The following is a 25,548-nucleotide window of genomic DNA, read 5'->3' as shown; positions in this document are numbered from 1 at the left end:
CAAGTCTAGTCTAGCCGCAAATTGTCTTCCCAAATTAACCTGTGCGGACAGCACAGGCTAATATGGACGTCATTTTACGCACATTCCTTAAGCCCCATTCTTGCAGAAACTCATATGTTAATCATCCACTTTAAGCTGATTGAATTGGACTTGAATTGTCGATCTTGTATAGCCTTTGAGAATGAAAACGAAATGTAAATATTTTATTTCTAGGCCCAGACGGTAGTAGTAGAAGTAGTAGTAGTAGTAGTAGTAGTAGTAGTAGTAGTAGAAGTAGTAGTAGTAGTAGTAGTAGTAGTAGTAGTAGTAGTAGTAGTAGTAGTAGTAGTAGTAGTAGTAGTTGTTGTTGTTGTAGTGGTAGCAGTAGTAGTAGTTGTAGAAGTAGTGGTTGTGGTGGTGGTGGTCGTTTTAGTAGTAGAAGTAGTATTTGTAGTAGTAGTAGTATTTGTAGTAGAAGTAGTAGTACATATATGACGACAGGTTACAAGCTTGGAGGTTTGATAGGATCATCGCATTCATGTTTAATCTGTCGTTATAAGGGTGAGAGTGACCTTCGATTTTTTGTCAATGCTATCTATATCTATTTTAAAGATTTATTAAGGCGTATATTATGTACAGGGATACTTTAAAATGTAAGCATATTGGCAGTCCAATAAAACAAATCCGATTGTATTTTATGAATTTTGTTTTAGATGCCAATAATTTGAAATATAAAACGCATTTAGTGATTGATTTTAGAACACAAGTATTGTACGGGCAATATGAGTACGCATCCAGTGCTTGCGAATTCTAAAATGTGTTTACGCCCTTCACATTTAAAACAGATAAATAATAAATCGAATCACGATAAAGATAAATGTGTTTATCTTTTCTGTTAAAATGATTTCTTGGAACGATGATTGTCAAGGTTCTGTGGTATGTTCAATTGTTGACTGCTAAAACTAATGTCCGTGGTTAAAGATTGAAAGTCAAATAATTTTGCCTGGTACATAAGTTACCTTAACGATTGATAACATATTTTTAACAGTAGGTTACACTTTTATCAAAAGGATGATTACATTTTCTGCTATGCTAACTTGTCCAGTGCATATCTTAATTCTGCAAATAAATTATACGGAATAGAACACACTGTAATTAATGTTTAAATTCGAAGTATGTAAATACGTGAAAAATGGTAAATATATTAAAATATGTAAAACAGTATCTATAAGGAAAATAACACCGAATATTTGTAAATATGTGAAAATATGTGAATATGTTTAGCTTTTTGAATCAGCCCCCTTAACCCATAGCTTGGAACGAGAGATAAATAGTTTTATTGACAACGCAAATAACAGCGAAATTAAACTATTTTATGTTCAGGCCCAGCCCGATAATCCTTCAAAGCATACAAGCTGCGTCAGTGGGTAAGTTATTCATTAACATTGTCAATGGTAGTTTAAACATTACGAACAAAAAGGCCGACAGAACATCTAGTTTTGAAATAAAAAATGTCAACATTCTCATAAAAATCAATACATCGGTAAATACTAATTTCAAACGAAATCACAAAATGAATGACAAGAGTGATCCATTTACCGTGTACACGGTCACACCGGTTTTGTACAGGAATTCAGATATCTATTAAAATAGACTTGACAAGGGACGTTACACACTTTCTAAATAGTATTATAGGAAGCAATACTATCAAATTAACGGGATTGTTGCATTTGAAATCGAATAGCTGCCGCTATAAACTGTAAATTGCTATTGAAAAACTCGGAAATACTTAATTATAGCTGATTTGTAATCGAGTGAAAATAGGTTAAAACTTAACGCACCACAATGCTTTGCTGATAAAAACATATATGTGCGTATTTTAGCTCTGTAAATAGTTATTGACTTTTTCGCCAAGATTGTATTTTACTAAAGTACAAACTGCATGGAAATCAATGTCATTAATCGTTTTGTAGACGCATATTTGTGTGTCTATGCTTTGCCAACAATGATTAATTAATAAACATTTCTTTTGGGCAGAAGCGAAGGAACATTAATTCTAATTACAAATAGTTTTACAACTAACAATCCATGAAAGAGACGCCATTAAACGCCGTTGCTTGTGAACAGTTATGCTCGCGCTATTATTAACCGTGGATAATATGTTACGATAACATTTATTTGCGTTAATAAAACATATGTTCATTTACCCACAGGCGATTCTGAGGCTTCTAACTTCATAAGCCGTACAGCGCCACAAAAGAGCTCCACCATATTTTCCAATACACTTGCTGATGGGTAAAATCATTGGAAGTCTACAGCTGTAAGTCGGCAAACTATCTTGGCTGAAAATCTTCGATTGTACGTCGTGATCGCTGAACTCTGTTACCGCTTTGGTCATTACTGCATCTGGAAAATAGCCTTGCTGTTTGAATTTTAGTCCGGCTTATAAATCGGGAGTACCGGATGGGATTAGATCAACTGTGTGACGAGTATAGGAAGTAGGCAATATAAGGAAGTAGTGACAATTCGAATGGATTGAGAAACGTGTAATATTATCCAGCGACGAAATCAGTGTTTCTTTATAGAAATCTACGATGGATTATTGAACGACTGTGTTTATTGGTAAGATGATTCGGATTAGGTTTTATTGTAATGTTTGTTGAATTGTGGTTATCCGAGGCGGAGAACCGGATACATGCCTGTGAAACAGATCAAATGTTGGAATCATATAACATGAAGATAAATATATTGTTTAAACACGTAATAATCATTATTAATAACATTAGTGTGCATAAACATGTAACTGTATGGCTCGAACACGAACGGTTGTTCGAATTGTAAAATGAATATGTTAAAATAAATCTTAAAAAATACCCCACTCTTCAAGAAGCGATGGATTTTATCGATATTAAATGAAATTTTATTCTTCTAAAATAAAATCAGGGTCATCTTTCTCAAACGTTAGAGCGTTAAAGATATTAATCGTATGTCAAATGTCAAAATTCGATTAAAAAGAAGTCAATCATTTGTAATGACACCCGTTAAATTTATAAGAGTTATTATATTAATCATCCTAAAATGTTATCGAATCCAATATCACTTCGAACAATTCTACAAAGACATTTGATTGAAGCATTATTGGACAGATCTCAATCGTGTGATATATTAATGTTCAATTAAATGAAAGCTCAATGATCTTATATACAATTTTTTACTTAAAAAGAAGTGGACAAACGCCACAAAAAAATAGTTCGGCTGGGTCAACATACCTGACCTTCTAATTCTGAATTTCTGACGTGAATACCCGACATAAAATGCTTGCTTTATTGGGAAAAAAAAACATTACGAATGCAATTATTCGGCCTTGAAAGGCTTGTTTTTTCCGACAAACTTCTGTAAAGTATATATGTCTTATTAACAATTAAATAACACTCGTTTAAGTGCATATTATCTTGACATAACGTTAATACATTATTTAGACACGTGAAATATGAAACGATGTATGAGTAGCAAACACGATTGTGTTTTGAAATTTATACGGCATTATAATTGAGTAACTAGCACATAAAAATAAAGTTAGATTACGTTCTCCCATGGTTAGTTTGTAGGACAATCAATTATGTGTTATAAAATAAACATTGTTGTCAAAGATAATATCAACCCATTGTCAGACTCGTTCACAAATCAATACCTCAGCTTTATGCCCACCAAGACCTGATTTCTAATCCGAAGACGCTATTTTGAAGTAAGTGGAAGCATTTTGTATTTAAAAATCTGCAAAATGTAAAACAAATTTCCCATTATCAAATTGATCTGCATTTATTTAAAGTAAATAATCGGGCATTTGTTAAGAAGTCTTCCCGCATAAACGTTAATTCTTCGGTGTAAGCAATTTACAAATGACGTTAACGCGTGCCTTTATGTTTACTTAATGAATCCCAAAATGTTAATGTTTGCCAATTATTGATACACATATTTTGTTTCATACGCACGCATTACAAAATTTTAATAAGTGAGACGTTTATGTGTTTATGACATCAATATGAATGTGCTAATCTTAGTTCACGTATGTCCCATCACAACATGAAACAAACAGCATTATTTTGAGTCTACGACCTGTGATTACGGCCCGTTTTTACCAAACAATTGTTACACTTAAGTCTTACAATACAAAAAATTTCTTCAATCGGAATATTCAATAATATAATTACTGCTTTATTTTGAATTTAAACTGTACATAACACATCTCTTTCTTCATCGTTCTACATGAAGAGCATTTTTTTAATGGCGTAATCACCAGTGGTGCCCTGCAAATATTCAAATGCTGAAGTATTTGTCCTTGTTCTAGTCTTAATAATAAAGTATAAGAATGGGTATTCGAATACGGGCCCCATTCAGAATGACAACGTTCAGACGTCCACTTAAAGCATAAGGCTGAAGTTCCTTTTAGTTCTCAAGTTCATTGACGTCCGCTCCCCCGCGACCGTTCCATGCTCGGGTGCGAGCCCGGATACGTGCACGTGAGCATACTCAAAAACACGAAACAAGCAAAACTATGTTCATATATCACAACAATTTAATCTTAACCAAGGATGGTGACTCGAGAAAATGTGACATCTGGTTCATTTCAAGAATTACTCAACGATTTAATTCAACCTCCGTTGTATTGGATTGAATCGGCTACGCGCTAGGAGCGCTCAACCCACGGAGCGCACCGATATCTCAAACCTTTCTGAATAAACATAATCATAATCACAGCAGGAAAGGGATTGAGACGGGACTGGCTTTCTTAGGAATTCAAAGAAATCTACAGCAGTAGAGCTTTATTACACAATTATAATTCCGTATCGCCAAGAAAATGTCATAAAACTGATATTCTGGTATATTAAAAGTTGTATGGGAAATTAAGAAAACGTGTAAGAATTTTGTAACATGAACAAACAAACCAAATAACATCGAGATAAATTGCTGGAAGAATGCAGCACAATGCAAGACACGAGACAAACATAATTCGATTTAATGAATAAGATATTTTCCGACATAGCCGGTGATAAATTGAAAGACGTTAAAGACGGAGAGACACGAAGAACACTTACTCGAAAATGAAATTTGGATGTTTTCTCGAAAATGAGTTTTATATATTCTAGACACGGGCACCGGTTATATTGGAATAACCGAATTATTTTGAGATCTTGTCTAACATCGTTTTGGAATTTTAGATAATTGTTTTAATTGCCTTTTATTGTTTTTATTAGTTTCGTAAACACACATGTTTACTCCTGCCAGTCTGTTAGGTTCGTGGAATGCGTAGTTTACTTAATGCATTGTTAAGTAACAGTTACATAGATTTTAATAAATCACATATGCATATGGCTAATTGAATCTTTCTATTTTCAGATTTTATCGAGCTCCATGGTTACCAAGCTTCGTGGTTACCGAGCTCAATTGGCTTTGTTTAATCCTTCAAAACAACAGAAATTTGAAATTGGATCACCAGCACTTAGCGCGAGTGCGAAACAACATTAACTATCCGTGTCAAAAGACGTTTGAATGTGATCGAGCGAATAAACGCTGAGTCCTACAAAGAGGACGACTTGTCATTAATGGTTATGAATAATTATGACATTTATTAAGTTCGTTATGCCAATTTGATCTCCTGCTGCGCCCAGTATTAGCGGATACAAAAGAGAACGTTTCATGAGCACACGCGGATTCCTATTTAACAAATATTTGAAAAGCATTTTAATGATAGAAATATAAAAAAATGTTCTAAAAGAAATCCGTAGTCATTAAACAAATGGTATTGACAAGTCATCTCACTTAAATTACGAAAATCAATAGCTTCCTCGCGATTTCGGTTTAAACTTCAATAGTGAAATGATTTGAATGATGAGATGTAAATAACATAGCGGAGCTCAATAAATTTCACCACTAACCGGAGCCTTAAATGTAAGCGTAGACACTTATCGCGGAGCGATGTACTGTCTATTGATAAGTACACCTTTCAAATATTAAACATTGCAAAATAAATATTTCATCGTTTTCAAATTGGCTTTACGGATAATTCCATTTCAGAAGTTATCAGTGAATGGTCGATGGGAACATGTCGAAATTGAGCGATAAATGAGGAGTGTTAACGGTGGATGTGATTTAATTACTAGGCACGATCTATTCATGGAAGGGCATCGCAGTTTTGTTGAAGGCATTATGGGTGATAAAACAGGCATGCGGTTAATTAAGTTAATTGAAACCGTATAATTCAACGCATATTTTAACAGGATTTTACGTCAGCGTACAGCAAGATGGGTCTTTAGGGAAAAATATAAGCCCTGAATTTAATTATGATTTCGTGATTTAAACTTCGCCAATAGTGTGATTAAATGTGCCGGAGAATTGTGAGAATTAATTAGCCGTTACACGAGTGGATAACTCACCCGAAAGTGAATGGGGGACGCAGTTGTTTGTCAAAATGTTGAACAATTATACAGTGATTGGATTTACAAAGCAACCGCTACTAACACATATGATTGAAGTTGTTACAACGACGAAAACGACTACGGCTTATGAAGTTTTAATGTCAACGTATAATGTGACGTCAAATGCTTCTGACGTCGTCGAAGAGGAGACGAGCGTTACAAACGCAGCCGTTATAGGTACATTTTTGTGCCTAACAATTTTCTTGTCGCTTGTAGGCAATGTGCTGGTTTGCATAGCTGTATTTACAGACAGACGGTTAAAGCGTTTAAACAACATGTTCATCGTTTCTCTAGCGGTAGCTGACCTATGGGTTTCACTAATGGTGATGACGTTTGCAACAGTAAATGACGTCACAGGGAAGTGGCGCTTTGGGCGCGTTTATTGTAACATTTGGATATCGTCCGACATCATGGGCTCGACTGCTTCCATTTTGAATTTGTGCATGATATCACTAGATAGGTATATTCACATTCGAGATCCTCTGAAATACGCACGATGGATGACGTGGAAAAAGGTGGCGATCGCAATTGCCCTTGTATGGACCATATCAATCATTATGTCGTTTATTCCAATAAACGTCGGGTGGCATAAAAGCCCCGGACAAGCGGAAGTAGAGTTGCCCCCTGAGCAGTGTTTCTTAGAGATCAGCGGGACGTACGCAATAGTTTCCTCTACAATCAGTTTCTACATACCGTGTATCGTGATGATCGGTCTGTACTGTAAGCTGTACATGTACGCTCGTGCGCAGGTGAAAAGTATTAACAGAACGCTCGTACATAACCAGTTTGGAGACAGCCGTGGTTCCGGACAGTCGTCCAAACTGAGTGACCACAAGGCCGCGGTGACTTTAGGGGTCATCATGGGCGTGTTTCTCTTCTGTTGGTTGCCATTCTTTATTCTCAATCTTTACGAGGCGTACAATAAAAATACTCCATTCATTGTTTTCCAAATATTGACTTGGTTAGGATATTTCAATTCGTGCTTGAATCCCATCATTTATAGCATATTTAATTCCGAGTTCCGGAGCGCCTTCAAGAGGATATTATTTCCACGCTCATGCCAACTTTGTAATCAGGATCAGCGTAATTATCGGTACGGAAGCCCAAAGAAAGTGAAAAATGGGGCGTCGTCGAAAAATAATAGCGAATATTTGACAGTGAAGCATGAAAACGGATCGAAGGCATCGCATGACTCAAACCATCCTCTCGTTGACGAGAGGATAACTGCGTTATAGTGCGAGAACGACCATGGAATTGTGTTGGTTTAATTTCCTGGGAAGATGAACAAGACACGGGTGCGGTGCTTTTCAATACTAGCGTGATCGAGTGGAGGAATCTAAATTTGGTATTCGGAAATCTAATGTGTCGCCGGTCTATGGAATAAAAGATGCGCGTTAAAAAAAGTGTTATGCCATGTGATAGAAATGCAGGCTATGTCTGGTTTAGTATTTTTAGTTTAAAATGCTGTACATATTAATATGTGTTTGACGCAATAACTGTTTGTACATTATAAATACAGCCTGCTAAATGGTAATGCTGACATTTAAATATGTATCATCACATAATTAATTTCTAATGTTACAAATAATAAAATAACACACATGAATGCAGGCGTCAAAAGTGAGCCGCATCATGCGAAAATGGGTCTTATGCCTTATCCGAGCAAAGCAGTTAGAACCTGGTTTATAAGCTACAATTTCCTTTTATGAGTCTACTCAACACCATTATTCGTCTGCATAGCCGACATGGTATCTCCAAAACAACCTTCGAATTATCGCAGTCACCCAGGAGCTCTGCGGCTCGCGTATTGTTTTAGACCCATTTTCGTATGGGGCGGCTCAAGTTTAAAAAATGAACATGATCCGATTTATAGTAGTATGTAAACACATACTGATTTTTAGTTATAAAACATCAGAATTGAACAACGTCGGCTCTGGTCCATATTTTTAATATACACGTACATGAATTAGAATTAATATCAATGGTTGTATATTTACTAATAAACAACATTACATCTTTTTGCAACAGAAACCATATATATTTTCATTTAATGAGGAGAACGAGTAGCTAGCATGTACGTTCCCGAAAGTATCAGTCTGTGAAATAGTCAAATAACGCGGGTCTTGTTTTGTTTTTATCTGCGGAACTAATTTTATCGATTACCATAAGAGTCGCGTCATGCGAAAATGGGTATTATGCCATGTGTGGTCAACAAAGCTTTAGATCCGCCTGCGCAATCGCGCAGTCTAGTCGGGAACTAACCAGTCCGCTATATGAAGTCACACACACGGACAGGGTAGGCGAATGCACTGGCTGGGATTTAACGTAGGCATAAGACCCATTCAAGCAGGACGCGGGTAATAGTTCTGGTAATTATTGATAATATTGCACACATTGTACATTTTTTGTATTTGTATATAAACATCCATTCGATTGATGTAACGATTCCAAAAGTATGAACGTCATAATTTGGATAATAACATGTCTGTACGTGAAGTGAAATATAATTGAATAAGAAGTTTATGATCTTTCATGTCTTTAATTATTCGAAAATGTAATGTGTATTGTTGTAAATATTTTAAGTTATAATGTGTGATATCTGTGTGATACGTGCGTGTCTTTTATTAATAACTCACAATGAGTTTGCGTTGTGTTTTTATCAAAGTAATCTATACATATATCTAGGTCTCCGAGGTTGGTTTGATATGCCATGTACATTTAATAAAACGAGCATCTTTTATAACCCAATGCCCATTAATGTATTGTTACATTTTATTGCAAGACTTTATCAAACGTTAAATTAATAAGAATTGGAGTATTTTTATTAACCTGATAGTAAAGTAGGTTTCTTTTATGTCTTTGAAGGTCGTGATTTTGACATGGTGTGCATTTTGATTTGAAAACAAACAATTCACTATATGTTGGTTCAAATGTGATCGAATATCAAACGATTTCATTCACTTGTTTTTCTCTTTAAAAAAACCCTAGCAATATAATATGTGTCGCGCTCTGGGAAACCGAGTTTAACCCATTTATGCCTAGTGGACTCTCCCATCCTTCTAAATTTGAAAAAAATATTTCTAAAATTAGGGATGTCTAGTAAATTTATTTCTATATTTAGAATATTTCTTACAGAAATTCCTTTAAGCAAACAGCGCAGACACAGATGAGAGGCCGCATCATGCGGCGTCTCATCTGGGTCTACGCTGTTTGCCAAGGCCTTTTTCTAGACGCTAAGCATAAATGGGTTCAAGCCTGTGCCTAATGTCCGCCTCAGATTAGCATTAACAGTCCGCAAAGGCTAAACAGAGATATAAATAAATTATTGGGTTTTCCTGTAAATGCAAAATACAAAAAGGCGCGTCTCTGATTAGCCTGTGCGGACTGTAAAGGTTTATATTAGACGACACTGTACGCAAACGGATTAAGCCGTGTTTACCAGTTCGTTGTCCATATCTGTATGAAAGAGTGTTTTGGCACTTGTTGAAATTTTGTACGCAATTTCATATCACTCCAAGTAATTATTTTCTATTAGTTTTATTTATATACCTGCATATTCAAGATACCCTAATGTGTTTTTTATTTTGTAAAGAAGCACATATTTTCTAAAAAAATCATGTTTATATAATTATTATATCATCTGTTACGTGGCTGTCAATGTTGTCAATGTTTTTGTTATCACAAGATTCACTGCAGTCAAGATGATTAGTTTCTTAACAATATGTCCTGAGATTGAATTCCTAATTGTAAAATAAGCAAACTTATTATATCGGACAGCATGCAATTTCGGGGTTTAAAAAAAAAAGTTCTTCGAATAATACAGATATGACAGTATTTTAAGCGAAAGAAAAGACTCTTACAAAATTGTATAAGTTGTAAGAGTTATCTTACGTATTGTATAAATAATATTTTGAATAAGGCTAATCTATTTCACAAACTAAATGCTTATGCGCCGCGTCGTTTGATATTAACCCATTTATGCCTAGTGGACTCTCCCATCCTTCTTAATTGGATCAATTTATTTCCAAAATTAGGGATGTCTAGTATATTTATTTCTATATTTAGAATATTTCTTACAGACATTCCTTTAAGCAAACAGCGCAAACCCTGATTAAGCACTCATCATCAGTGTCTACGCTGTTTGTCAATGCCTTTTTTCTAGACGCTAGGCATAAATGGGTTAAGCCTAAAAAAATCCGAACACTGAAGCCTCCTCATTCGTATACTTTAATGAGGAGGCATCATTTCAACTTGTAATTAGATTACGAAACCTTGCATGACATATAGTGCAGGGTATGATTAGTCGTTATTACTCGGTTATGTAAATATTTCATAAAATAAATTGAAGCTACGAAGGATGTTAGTTACGCAATTGAAACGATATTTAACTACGTTATAGCAGCGATCATTTCGAGCTACTGTCCACATTTTCGCAATCGCTTTTATTTGTAAATCAAGATTGCAACTTAATTATATACAATTAGCCCGCATTATTAAGATTTGTTAACACGACTAACTATTGTTCTTTTCTGAATATTAAGCAGATATGAGTAAACACATGGTATAATTATATTTCTGCGTCAATTTCGATTGTTCAATGATAAATATAACACAATGTCGTTATCTTATAGATGCGAAATAAAGATATACACACTATACAGTGGCTTTTGGATATTTATGACTTTTTCCAACATAATGATCGACATTGCACAAGTTTGTATTCCCCGTACCATGGGGATTTAACTCTGTCGTTATATATTTGGACGTAGATCGTTAAGTTTTGCTTCATATATACGCATTTATACGTCGTTACAATAATGCATACGCCATTTGCACGTCATTTGTGCGATGTAAACGATATTGCAATTAATATTTTCTTTCATGTGTAAGACATTGCTATTGATATTTATTGATTTATGTCAACAGTGTTTTTACTTTTGATTTAATAAAAACGTGTTCCACTGTTTTAAAGCAGAACGCAGTATACCACTATGGGCATGATAATCTATTTGCAAACAACTATTCGTCAACTCGCGGTAGAATGTTGACACTGTTCGCAGTATCGTCCAATAATCAACTATTCGTAGCTATTGATGAGAAGCGATAAAACAAAAATTAATTCGTAAAAGAAATTCAAGCACGCTTGTCGGAAATAAATCCGGTAGTTTATGTTAATATTTAATTTTATGTGACAGGCATGTACTGGAATATATACTCCGTTCATATATGGGTCAAGAAGAACAAATGTTATCGGGCGTTTATTTATTCATTCACAAATATTTATGATTTTCCTAAATTGAATGGTAAATCTCAATTTGTTCAACGCATTATATTTAGTAAAACGTTATACGTAAGCTCATTTTGCCAAAACTTGCAATATTTACACAGGCGTATTTGTCATATGTATTTACTTAATATTTAAAGATGAAATCAATTGAACATTTCAAAATTGCAAAATAGTGCAAATGATTCACGCACTAGTTTAGGGTATTTTATTTAAAGCACACAACGATTTAAACTCTACTAGTTTACAACTTACAAGTGTAAAATGTATTGTGATATGTTCATACATAATCGTTTGAGATGTGTGACTGAATGAACATGAATTCTTAATAGAGCATTCACTTGTTTCTGTCCGATGGATGCAGAATACAAAATGTATTACCCGCGATGCTATGCCACTTCACAAATGGTATGACACTTTGAGACGCGTTTGGGTAAAACTGGGATTCCTGCAGAGGCTAATCTTGAACGAAATTTCCGCTTTTAAATAAAGTTCAATTTAATGATCTCTCTTCTAAACGGAAACCCAGTGTATGCGAAGATTTTGTCCCTTATTAGCCTGTGTAGACAGCTCATTGTAATATGCGAGGACCTTTAACGATCATGCTTTAAGCCCAGTTTTCCCAGAACGCGGCTCGTATGCTCCATTGATGTTGAACTGCACAATCTGCATAAACATGTTGTACATTTCATAAGACTGCGCTTGAGTATTTTAGAGTCTCTTATCGAATTTGGGAATTTAAATGTGTCTTTTCTTAGAACAAACGAGTGTCAAGTCAATCGTAAATGAGGATATTGTATTTATTATTCTGACATGTATGTGTTCTTAGATTACGTTTTGTTTGCAAATGATTTGTCATCACACAATCAGCCAAATTTAATGCAATTACTATAAACCACTTACCATAAGTAAAAAATCCTTAGGAAAACAACATAAAAGATGATTTTCACTGATAAAATAATGTATTGCGTTATATTTAGATTAAAACGCATAAGTGAAATCAGTCAGTCGCAGTGAATTGGATAATTTACATGCTCTAGATGGCACGTTTCTCATTGTGATGCATATTTTTTTTGTTTTACACGTGGATAAATGATATATTTGTCAACTGGCATTATATAAACGAATTCGTTATACAATTCATACAACATTGTTGCATATTTGTGATTTTATTTATATGTTTACATCCTTTTTACTGCATAAGTTATGCAATAAACAATCAGCAATACTAATGTTATCACTGCATGTGTTGTTTCTTTACGCGCATGCAATCAATGCATTTAGCCATTGTAGATGTTTGTATTACTTCTTCAAATAAATTTGAAATTGGGAATATTAAACAACATACTAGAAGTTATCAATACACACAAACAGAGACTCTAATCTCTTTTATAGGGACTTGTTAAAATATTGGTTTGAAATATAAAACAACCAATTGAACATGTATCGTGGAAGACTGTGATCAACTTGAAACGATATTTGAAATATTTGAGCCTCGCGCCGGGAAACAGGGCTTTGGGCATGTGCAGAGAGCATCGTCTCAGATCAGCCCTAGTGGCATGCACAGGCTAATCAGCGACGACACTTTCCTTTTTTAGTTATTTTTTTCTTTTTCTTATGGTATTTTTCGTGTTCAGGAATTCTCTATTTAGAGAAAATTCAGTTTAAGCGTTAACGGTGCAGACAACATTGGCTAATGGCGTTGTCAGCGCCACCACACACCTGGTCCTATATTTGAGCCTCGCTCTGATAAAATGAACTTCATGCGTGTTCGTGAAGTGTCGTCCCAGAATAGCCTGTGCATTCTAAACATTCTTTTGCGAAGTAGAAACTCTTCTTTAAATTAAACAAATCATTTAGGCGAAAAATGTCGTCAATTATTAGTCTCTGCAGACTTGCAGGCTAATTTGTGATGACACTTTTCGCACATGCATTAAACCCCGTTTTATCCATTCACGCCTTTCATGAATTTTTCAGCAAATGTTAATATGCCATATTGTTTGTTATTAACACTTTACAAAAACTGACGTTATTACGTTTTGGTAAAAACAGACAAAACATTGTTGAACCATTACAATATAATTGACGTTATAAAAAAGTATGACACAAACGTAAGGAAAGAACATTTGTTTTCAAGTGTAAATAATTTTCTGCTTCAAATCAGAAACTCCTTCATGTACAGTCTCGAGCAATGTACTCTCAAATATCCATTTGATTGTACATATGTGTTCATACGAATCACAATCGTTATTTTTCCTACCACAAATATGAATAGACGTGACGGTATTGACATTAACTTTCCTTGTTATGAATGTCTCTGAAGTAAACGATGCCACCAGAAAAGATTGTCACTTACTATTATGTAACATTGCATTGCAATGTTTATATGTTTGTTTAAGATCGTGAAGTTGAAATGTTGACATTGAAATCGCATGAACTTGCAAGAAAAAGGATAGCATACGCTGAAAAGCACATCCAAGTTTACATTCAAAGAATATTACGTTCAGTATTTCGACAAATAAAGTAAACAGAGAAATAATCAATGTTTCTTATAGCAATTGCCAACATTTCAACGCTGGATTTGGTCTGGTAACATAGATTTAACGCGATACAGAAAGCTCTTTTTTGTGTATGGCAATATATTCAACACATTTTATGTACAAAAGTAGTGTCTGTGTGTTGTATGAATAAATCTTGTTTCAGAAAATTAAAATGGAATATATTTTGCCACAAACATTTTTTTCCTCGTTAAATGTGTGTTACCATACCACATCTAGCGTTGACAATTTGTACGAACTATTTCATTTAATTTGAGTATTTATGTTACTTTAATTTTAAATATATTCGAATTCTTAAAAACGAATATTCTCATAGCTCTTCAGTATTCATCCCAATCCTCATGGATAAGCTAATGCTTTTCAAATTCGCGTTGTGTTTGCTTTGTTTAAGAGTGTCTTAATGCGTTTCCCATTGAGACGATCAGCGAAATTCACTCTATTATTGATCTTAAGCAAGTAAGCCATCAGTCAAACTTTATACACAGTCATACACACAACTTTAATCAGCAATCAAAGTGTATTGCTTATACTGAGATAAAGATTAAACGCATTAAAAATTGACGAAACACATTTAACCGCTATAAATCAAGCGGAAAGTAAAAGTGTGTTTTCACAAATAATATCGAGGTCTATTGAATTTGGAAAATAGTGAACAACTATATCTATCAACTAAATCTATCTATCATATCTATCAATTAGCTTTTGGTTGTCAATGTCATAATATCGCAAACAAGTAACCCAGACAGTTATTGAAATCAATTGAAAAACATGTTAAATAATACATTACAAATAAATTGCGTCCTAATGAATAAACTAGCTGAACATTTTACTAAGAACTAAAATAAAAAATATGTTTCGTCGCCCTGCCCGACACATGCACGCTAGATTTGGGTAGGTACATGAAGGTACCTTTATTTTCTATTTTTTTATCATGAGGATTTCGATTCGCTGCTTTGAACCTTTTGCGTGTGCGAATTAACAATAATTACGTGGTAATAGTTCAATGCTAAAACACAATTTTTCTATACAAAAGAGTTTGGTTTAAATTGAAAATATTGTAAAATACATTATTATGTTATTCTTGCGTGTCAGTAAGAATGCATAGCTATAATATTCATGAATAAATTAGAACTCTAGTTACAATGTTTCTTTTATACTTATATTTAATTATTTATACATTGCAAATCAAAACTCTCGACATTGCAATTATTTATACATTGCAAATCATAACTCTCGCTGACAGTAGATATCAGATAACGCACGAGTTGTATATTCACATTAATGCATTATGTTTAACACATATAACCAAAACAATTTTGGGAAGAGTGAATGCCCCAACATGATTTTTGGAAGTTGACATTCAAAATGATTCGTTCTATAACAATACAATGGTATAAGTCTACGTTTCTGGCATGCACTGATGTGTAATCAACCATACTAGCAGTACTATTTGCAAATACTTAGATAAATCTTAAGCTTGAATAATACCATTCAATATTTAGTTTCAATTTACTTTAACATAAACTAGTACATTCAGCAAACGTTACCAGTCGACATAGAAATAATACTCATCCCATAACGGACTCGGAATTGCATTGTCTGCCATGTTGGTTACGATGGATCTCTGTGCATTTTCGTTAGGGTGTGGTAAACGCTGGCCATAAATCACGATTTGGTAGATTCATATTACATTTCATTCATACTCTGCTAAACACAGTTCTTACCACGTGGGAGTCCCAAATTGTGTTCGGGTCGCTGCAATGTCGGTGGGTCGGCCGGGAATGGTAAACAAACGTAAGTTTATTTGGTGTCGCCCTCACAGACGTAGGAGATTTGGACCTTCCCGCAGCAGTAGAGACGTTTACCGACTATGTTACTGAACACTGGATCGAAGGCGAGAAGGAAGTATGGAACCATTTCAGCACACACGGTCCTAGAACAACCAACAACCTAGAAGGATGGCATAGTATGCTGAAGAAAGTTATCCATCATCCGCACCCGAACATATACAGTATCATCAGGACACTTCAAGAAATAGAATCCTTGAGCTACATCCGACAGCTACAATACTCAACGGGGGGCACCCGACCCATCAAGAAAAGGAAGTACAGAAACATAGACCAACAACTTGTTGCCATGAAGGGGCGCCTACTTGATCAGACTATGACTGTTGTGCAGTATGCGGATGCCTGTTCATATTTTGTACATCTTTGATTTTCTTGTTTGGGTTGAAACATTTCCATGGGGTTGTCTGAGTTTTGGGATCGTTGGACATTTGCGTGCTATATCATGCTGTGTAATGCGCACAGGCTGATGAGGTACGGAAATTTAATTGACTATGAACAAATTCATGTTATAGGAACAAATTCTTGTTACATTTTCTATGGGTATTAAATCAATTGGTTTTGAAATATACGATTATTATTAAAGTTAGTCTATATTTCATGCTATTGGAGAAAATAAAAATAAAATATTGATCGAGAAGCATTTTATTTGTTTATTTTATGTTAGTAAATACATAAACAGAAATGAGAGAACAACTCCTCAATCATCGCACGGTATATCGTCGGTATCGATCGAAAAGGATGTTATTTCAGATTGTTACAAAATGCAGTTTTGTCCTTTTTTATCGAGACTGACGATATGCTGAAGTGTAGAAGTTGTAGATGGTGGACAACAAATTGAACCTAACTGTAGTTGGATTTTAGCCCCAGGCAGTCATCTTACCTGCATTTTCTGATATCGATTTTGAATCCTAAAAATCAAAATGTGGGACAATCGAGAGTAAACCGTTTATTTTTGGCCTTATGTTCTAGAGAAAACAAAAACAAATAATTAGTGAACACTGGAAGCAAATACCGAAATATCGATGTACAATACACATTATGACATTAAAATAACGATAGTCGAAATATACAAGGCAGTTTTTACCAGAAAAAAAAGTCGTTTAAAAAAGCATATCGACCTGATGAACTTTAAGAATAATTTGTATAAAGTGCTTTTTTTATTTCCTTACCTTGCTTATGCACGATATTTAAAGGCCTGTTGAACCACGCGAAATATTGTGGGCGTGAGCACCTAGTCTAGACGATACAGATAATTAAACTAGGTAATAAAAATTAGCACAAACACGTTTCACCCCACTTAATAATATTTTAGCAAACATATCTACACACATTATCTTCGAATGCCTTTCAATTTAGGATGGAACAAAACGAAACTTTGACGAGTTTATACGAACGTTTAACTTTTTTTCAAAAGAGATGGGACGCTGTTGAAAAAACAGACACTAGAATAAACTTTATATTAGTGATTAACTCTTAGATTTAGCACTTGGTTTGATGCGTAAATGAATAGTGTCGACCCCAAATGCTGTTTAATGGCCGCTGCAAGGCGGTGCTCCCAAATTAAATAATGTTTTATGTTAAATGTCGTGGTGATTGAATGGTCGTGTATTGTATAAGCAATCGATAATATGCTAACAGCGAGTTAGGAAATATGTATATCCCGATAACGTTTCTGGAATTGCATTTATTTATGCAGTGACTTCTACATTCAATACCTTGTCTAATTTATTAAAAGTTCGCGTTCAGCACTGCAGCTTGACATGCGTTATACACTGAAGACAATAAACAAATACTTATAGGTATAACAACAATTAAAAAATGTAAACGTGTCTCTCTTAATGTAGCCCTTGTTATATTTGTGAAAATATTTTCTTATAGAAATAGATGTATCGTTAGTATGCATTATGTTGCGTTTTTTGCTTATATAAATACTTGTTGTAATGGGTTTTCATTTCCATTTCAATATAACGATTTTGACCCTTATCGTCTATAATTCGTTTCGCCTCGATATCGTAAATGCCGAACTTATTAACGTCCAGAACTATGTAGTGTTCCCGATTCCATCCTTTTCAACTATTACATGCTTCGTTCTTGCATCTCTGAATTATTCTCTTTAAAACGATAACTCATTATCTCATTATGTAATTAGTTTAATGTATTTAATAATCATAAATAATAAAATATTTCCAGTGAGCAGATGGCCATAATCTTTATTTATTTCAATACACCATTTCGGACTTTATAAAAACAAACTATGTGAAATAATTCCCATCGCAGGATGGCATTGTGGATTTATTTAACCAATTATTAGTTAAACTATAAATTGTCGTCGTATCAGGGACATATCTCTTTATAATTAATGCTCTCGAGAATTGCACGCATATGTAACCATTGAATATTTGAGTAAATAAATTCTGATAAAGTCTGGTCGCCTGTGTTGTCTCAAGTTTGAGACGATTGCCTGCGACTATCATTTAAATTATCTTGCGCAATAGATTAAAAAAGGTTGTTCCCACCTATGTAGACTGACGGATAAAGCCACAAAAAACATTAACCATCCACTGATATTCCAGATCTCGCTCATTATTGGCAGACGCAGCGGTGACTGACATACGGAAGTCGTCTGCAATAAAACAATTTGATACTTAAACATGTTTTGGAAGTTTTGTTCAATATAGTTCGAATATTCGAATCGTTCAAAAATTGGAATATTTGTTTCCGTCCCTAATTCTTACGAAAAAAGTCCGAAACGTTGTTTGTTCATTTACAGAAATTATAAAATCAATATGAAAATCATATGACATTGTCTTGAATACATTACGTTATATACATGGGTGCTGAAATTTAAATGTTAATAAGTACAGGTTGTTAATATGATGTTTTTATTAAACAATCATTATATGCCACACATTTTGCGATGCACTGCAAATATCCGTGTTAATTTCTTTAGATATTTACTGAAAGGAAAAAAACGTGTTTTATGCAAAAATCATTTAAGTGACATGTCTAAACATTAATTATGCAAATTCAGAGTTTGACCGACAACGGACAAAATCATCTATAAATTGTTGGTAAAACGATATTTGAATTGCATATTTAGTAAGGATCATATGGTATGCATGAAATGACAAGAGATTAAACGAATTGATAATAGCTTTGCTCTGGGAAAGCGAGGCTTAATGCATGCGCGTAAATTATCGTCCCCTTATTTATTAGCATGTGCAGTTCGTACAAGCTAATAACTGACGACCGTTTTTATAGTCTTTTTCGTTTTAAGGAAGTATCGTCTTAGCAAAAATCTAGTATAGGCGGAAAGCTGATTATGAGAATGTGTGGACCGCACCGGCTAATCTAGGACACTTGACGCACACGCGTTAAGCCCAGTTTTCACAGACCTAGGCTCATGTGTATACGACAAATGTCATTCCTATTTATCACCATCATCAGGGCTTAAACCACTGATTTGACACATACATGCAAATGTAAACTATTTTAAAGTATTGGTTAAAATATAGTTTTCGTGAATAACAGAGCTATAAATTAAAGGGAATTCTGTTTGACACTTGAATGGGCATTTTAGGATTGTGTTGAAATATGAGTACCATGTGAGTGAATGGTATTCACATGTTCCATTATCCTGTGATTTATTGGTCCTTAAAAGACCACGACCTGTTTCACACCTTTAATGTGAAATCAATAACTAGGCTAAGTAAATACATTCATGTGATTCTTAATGGATTATATAGTGAAGTGTATGTTTTATTTGTTATTGCGAGGAATCTGGCGACTATAAATATGAATATGACAAAAGCTTGAATGAGCCGAATCTTTTCTTCATGCTTTAAGTATATTTGATTGATGTGTGTGAAACATTATAATCTACAAAGAACTTTTATTGTCTGATTTTGATTTGCGACATGTGGTATGGTAATCGCAGTATTCACTTCACTTTGTTACTATTCATTTGATTAATATGAACCCGCTCTCTGAAAAAACGCGTGTGCGTTAAGTGTCGTCCCAGATTGTTGTGTGCTATCCCTATAGGCTTATCTGAGACGACACTTTCATATTCAAAGCGGATTTTGTCTGTGGAAAGCACATGATATTGTGAAATAAGACTTTTGTCACATGCATTAAGCCCGGTTTTCCCAGAGCAAGAGTCACTTTTATCAATATCTTAACAAATCAAAACAGAAATCTACTTAGTAAGGTAGTTGTGATTATCCTACTTTCTTCCGTAGCTTTACAAGTTAAAGGTAGGTTTCCTTAGCAACGTCAATTTAACCGCTATTGCATTCGCGTCTAATCCAAACTATGCTCAGGATAAACAAACATGTCTCGCAGTTGATAGATTCAGAAAAGCACATGAACGGGAATATTTTCGGTATACCGTCCTTTAATGCTGATTTAAAAAAAAATGAACAGACCATATGCTTACACAAATGTTTGATTATATGCTACTTATGTTTACAGAAATCACCGACTTCAACGAGAATTCCATTATTGATAGAGCGCTTCCACTATTATTTATGTAAATTCCATTTAACAAATATGAAACAGCTAATACATTTACTGATTTTATCCCTCGCCTTTTACATTATTATGAACATAATTACTCATAAATATTTCTTAATTAGTGTTGAAAAAAGGAGTAAAATGTGATAAAATAAATCAGATTTAAGTGTATTTGTGGCAATGACAATCTAACACCATTTTACCGCCCATATGGCGCCTTAAAGAGACCGTTTCTCGTTTAAGTAAATTGACAAAATTGAAAAGAAATTGTTTCACATTCGCAAATTTTTGCTATAGTTATGATATTTGCGAGGAAACAATAATACTTAACATTTACCATATTCTAATATATCCGTTTTATGCATCTTTTCACGGTTTAAAAACCTGAATATATTACTGAGTTATAAACGCGAAACGATTGAATACTTTGGTGAGTTCTGTTGTTATCTGAAATTATGTGAAACTACGAAGATTGCTTAAATACTGTTTTATATAAACTATTGGTATGAATACGGTTGGCCGAGTGGTTTAATCACTAGGCGTTTACTCCAATGGTTAATGGTTCGAGTCCAGTTAAGGATCACATTTTTTTCTTTCGTTACTTGTATTCTTTTTGTTTACTGGAGCTATTTAGCTTCAATGTTTTCATTGATCATATAAAGCATTTCATGACAACCTCAATCGAATGACTCTACACTCAGTTACGACGGCTAATTAAACGCGGTGTGTCGGTCAATTGATGTGTTTAAGCAAGACACATGTGTGCATGTGACAGTCCCATCCCGGAACGCGTATTTAGGTCTTTTCATCGGGAAGCATACAACTGATTTTTTATTATGACTCTACAATGCTTGTGTAACTGGGTAGCTGGCATGCTATGAGATAAATCTTTAAAACCGGAAACGTGTTAATTTTTAGCCAGTCGTACAATTTAGACTTTAAATGGCTTTGGACAATTACATATTGTTAAGAACATTTTGACATATACAATTTAAAAACATATATAGGGTCTTGCATAAGTGGTCATTTTGTATTGAATTTATTAAACAAGTCATCTAAATAAAGATAAAAACGAGGCTTAGCCTGTGCGGACTGTATAGATGTATCTTAGACGACACTGTACGCAAATTGATTAAGCCGCGTTTCCCAGTTCGTTGTCCATATCTGTATGAAAGAGTGTTTTGACACATGTTGAAATTTTGTACGCAATTTCATATCACTCCAAGTTATTGTTTGCTTTTATTTTTATTAATATACCTGCATATTAAAGACACCCTTTTGTGTTTTTTATTTTGCAAAGAAGCAAATATTCTATAACAAATCATGTTTTAATAACTATTTTATCATCTGTTAGGTGGCCATCAATGTATGTTGCTATCACAATTATTCACTGCAGTCAAGATTATTTGTTTCTTTACAGTATTTTCCGATAGTGTATTCATAAGTTTAAAATATGGTAAACTCAAAATATTCGTCCGCATGCAATTTCTTGGTTTTCAAACAAAACAAAAACAAAATTTCCACGAATAATTATTATATGACAGTCTTTGAAGCGAAAGAAAAGACTCTTTCGAAATTGTATAAGTTGTAAGAGTTATCTTACGTATTGTATACATATAGTTTTTAATAAGGCTAATCTATTTCACAAACTAAATGCTTATGCGGCATATTAACCCATTTATGCCTAGTGGACTCTCCCATCCTTCTTAATTGGATCAAAATATTTCTAAAATTAGGGATGTCTAGTATATTTATTTATATATTTAGAATATTTCTAATACAAAGTTCTTTAAGCAAACATCGCAGACCCTGATGAGACGCCGCATGATGGCTACGCTGTTGGCCGAGGCCTTTTTCTAGACGCTAGGCATAAATGGGTTAAGCCTAAAACAATCCGAACAGTGAAGCCTCTTCATTCGTATACTTAAATGAGGAGGCATCATTTCAGCTAGTAATTAGATTACGAAACCTTGCATGATATAAAGTGCATGGTAGAATTAGTCGTTATTACTCGGTTATGTAAATATTTCATAAAATAAATTGAAGCTACGAAAGTTCTTAGTTACGCAATTGAAACGATATTTAACTACGTTATAGCAGCGATCATTTCGAGCTACTGTCCACATGTTCGAAATCGCATTAGTGAAATCAGTCAGTCACAGTGAATCGAATAATTTGCATAATCTAGATGGCACGTTTCTCATCATGATGCATATGTTATTTGTTTTTACACGTGGATAAATAATACATTTGTCAACTGTCATTATATAAACTAATTCGTTATACAATTCATACAACCATGTTGCATATTTGTGATTTTATTTATGTGTTAACATTATTTGTACTGCATAAGTTATGCAATAAACAATTAGCAGTACTAGTGTTATAATACCTTACTGCAGGTGTTGTTTCTTTACTCGCAAGCAATCAATGCATTTAGCGATAGTAGACGTGTGTATTACTTCTTCAAATAAATTTGAAATCGGGAATATTAAACAACATACTAGATTTTATCATACTAGACAAATAGCGACTTGAGTCTCTTTTAAAGGGGCCTTTTCACAGATTTTGGCATGTTTTGAAGTTTGTCATTATATGCTTAATATTGATAAATGTAGACGTTTGATCTTAAAAGCTCCAGTAAAAAAATCAAGAATAAAATTAAAAAAAGGAAAAAAGTAACCCGCCGCAGGGCTCGAACCAGTGACCCCCGGAGTAAAAAACAATTAGACCGCTCGGCCATCCTGCCAAGTATGTATGAGAGACGTATTTTATACTTTATATAAGCAATCTTCGTAGTTTCACAAAATTAAACGACAACAACAGAACTCTCCAAATTATTCAATCGTTTTGCGTTGCAACGCTTTATAATTTTCAGGTTTTTAAATATTCAAAAGATGCATATAATGGCTATATAAGACCATGGTAAATGTTCAGTATTATTGATTCCTCACAAATATCAGAACTAAAACGAAAATTTGCGAATCTGAAACAAGTTTTTTCAATTTTGTCAATTTACATAAACGTGAAAAGATCACTTTAAAGGGCCATTTTCGCAGATTTTAGCATGTATTTAAGTTTTTCATTAAGTGCTTTATATTGATAAATGTAAACATTGGATATAAAAAGCTCAAATAGAAAACAAGAAAAAAAATGAAGAAATAAAAAAGTAACCCTCAACTGGGCTCGAACCACTTAATCCTGGAGTAAAAATCGCTTAGACCACTCGGCCATCCGCGCTCATACCATGGGAAAGGAATTTTATACTATATAAAAGCGATTTTCGTAGTATCACACAATATAACGACAACAACAAAACTCTCCAAAATTTAAAATTGTTTCGCGTTGCAACGCTTGATAGTTTTTTAAGTTTTTAAATCGTCAAAAGATGCATATACTGTATATTTGAGAGCATGGTAAATGTTCAGTATTACTGTTTCCTCACAAATTTCATAACTACAACGAAAATTTAGGAATCTGAAACATTTTTTTCAATTTTGTCAATTTACCGATACGTGAAAAGGCCCCTTTAAAGGGACTTGTCAACATATTGTTTTGAAATATAAAACAAATGTATCGTGGACGAGTGTGATCAACTTGAAATGAGATTTCAAATATGTGAGCCTCGCTCTGGAAAAACAGTGATTTGAACATGTGCGGAAAGTGTCGTCCCATTTAGCCTGTGTGGCATTCACAGGCTTATCAGCTACGACACTTTCTTTTTTTTTTTTTTTTTTTTATGGTATTTTTCGTGTTCAGGAATTCTCTAATTAGAGAAACTGAAGTTTTAGCGACAACGGTGCAGACCACATTTTCCAATCTCGTTGTCAGCGCCACAACACAACATTATTTGAGCCACGCTCTGATAAAATGAATTTGATGCGTGTTCGTAAAGTGTCGTTCCAGATAAGCCAATGCATTCTTAACTTTGTTTTGCGAAGAAAAGACTCTTCGTTAAATTAAACATATCATTAAGGCGGAAAATATCGTCAATTATTAGTATCTGCTGACTTACACAGGCTTATTTGTGACGACTCTCTTCGCACATGCATTAAACCCCGTTATACCCATGCACGCCTTTCATGACATTTTCAAGAATTGTAAACAAACATACTATCTTGTTTGTTATTAACATTTTTCAAGAACTAACGACGATTATTTACGAAGTTATTACTTTTTGGTAAAACCAGATAAAACATTGTTGAACCATGAAACTAGAATTGAAGTTATTAAAAAGTATGACACAAACTAAAGGAAAGAAAAATTGTATTTAAGTGTCAATAAATTTCGGCTGCAAATCAGAAACTCCTTCATGTACAGTCACGGAAAATTTACTTTAAAATCTCCTTTTGATTGTACATGTGTGTTCATACGAAACACAAACATAATTTTGTATTTTACCACAAATGTGAGTACGCGTGTCGACATTTACTTCGCTTGTTATGGATGTCACTGAAGTAAACGCTGAGACTAGAAAAGATTGTCAAGTAGTATTATGTAACATTTCATGGTAATGTCATTATGTTTGTTAAAGATCGTTAAGTTGAAATGTTGACATTGAAATCGTATGAACTTGCACGAAAAAGGATAGCATACACTTAAAAGCACATACACGCTCACATTCAACGAATATTTCGTACAGTATTTCGAAAAATAAAGTAAACAGATAAACAATCAATGTTCATTATAGCAATAGCCAACATTTCAACGCTAGATGTGGTCTGGTAATACTCGCATAGCAATTCAGTATTCATCCACATCCTGATGTATACGCTAATGATTTTCAAATTTGGGTTGTATTTGCTTTGTTTAAGAGTGGCTTTATGTGTTTGCCATTGAAATGATCAGCGAAATTCACTTCATTATTTATGTTAAGCAAGTAAGCAATC

The 25,548-nt window shown here is 34.1% G+C and overlaps 1 protein-coding gene across 1 annotated transcript; it reads left to right on the top strand.

The window, feature by feature from the left end:
• Positions 1-2,218: 2,218 nt before the first annotated feature.
• Positions 2,219-12,976, top strand: LOC127842657 (dopamine receptor 1-like). Its single transcript, XM_052372287.1, has 2 exons — positions 2,219-2,601; positions 5,377-12,976. Exon 2 carries the CDS (start codon positions 6,449-6,451, stop codon positions 7,688-7,690), a length of 1,242 nt encoding a protein of 413 aa, XP_052228247.1. The 5' UTR covers positions 2,219-2,601; positions 5,377-6,448; the 3' UTR covers positions 7,691-12,976.
• The last annotated feature ends 12,572 nt before the right edge of the window (positions 12,977-25,548 follow it).

This window comes from Dreissena polymorpha, chromosome 8 (genome assembly GCF_020536995.1).
Source record: "Dreissena polymorpha isolate Duluth1 chromosome 8, UMN_Dpol_1.0, whole genome shotgun sequence".
In the NCBI taxonomy this organism is placed as follows: Eukaryota; Metazoa; Mollusca; class Bivalvia; order Myida; family Dreissenidae; genus Dreissena; species Dreissena polymorpha.
This window is presented reverse-complemented; position numbering and strand designations above follow the sequence as displayed.

Bases quoted from the DNA above. Each gene is read 5' to 3' on its own strand.
- LOC127842657 (XM_052372287.1), top strand. From the start codon at position 6,449: ATGTTGAACAATTATACAGTGATTGGATTTACAAAGCAACCGCTACTA.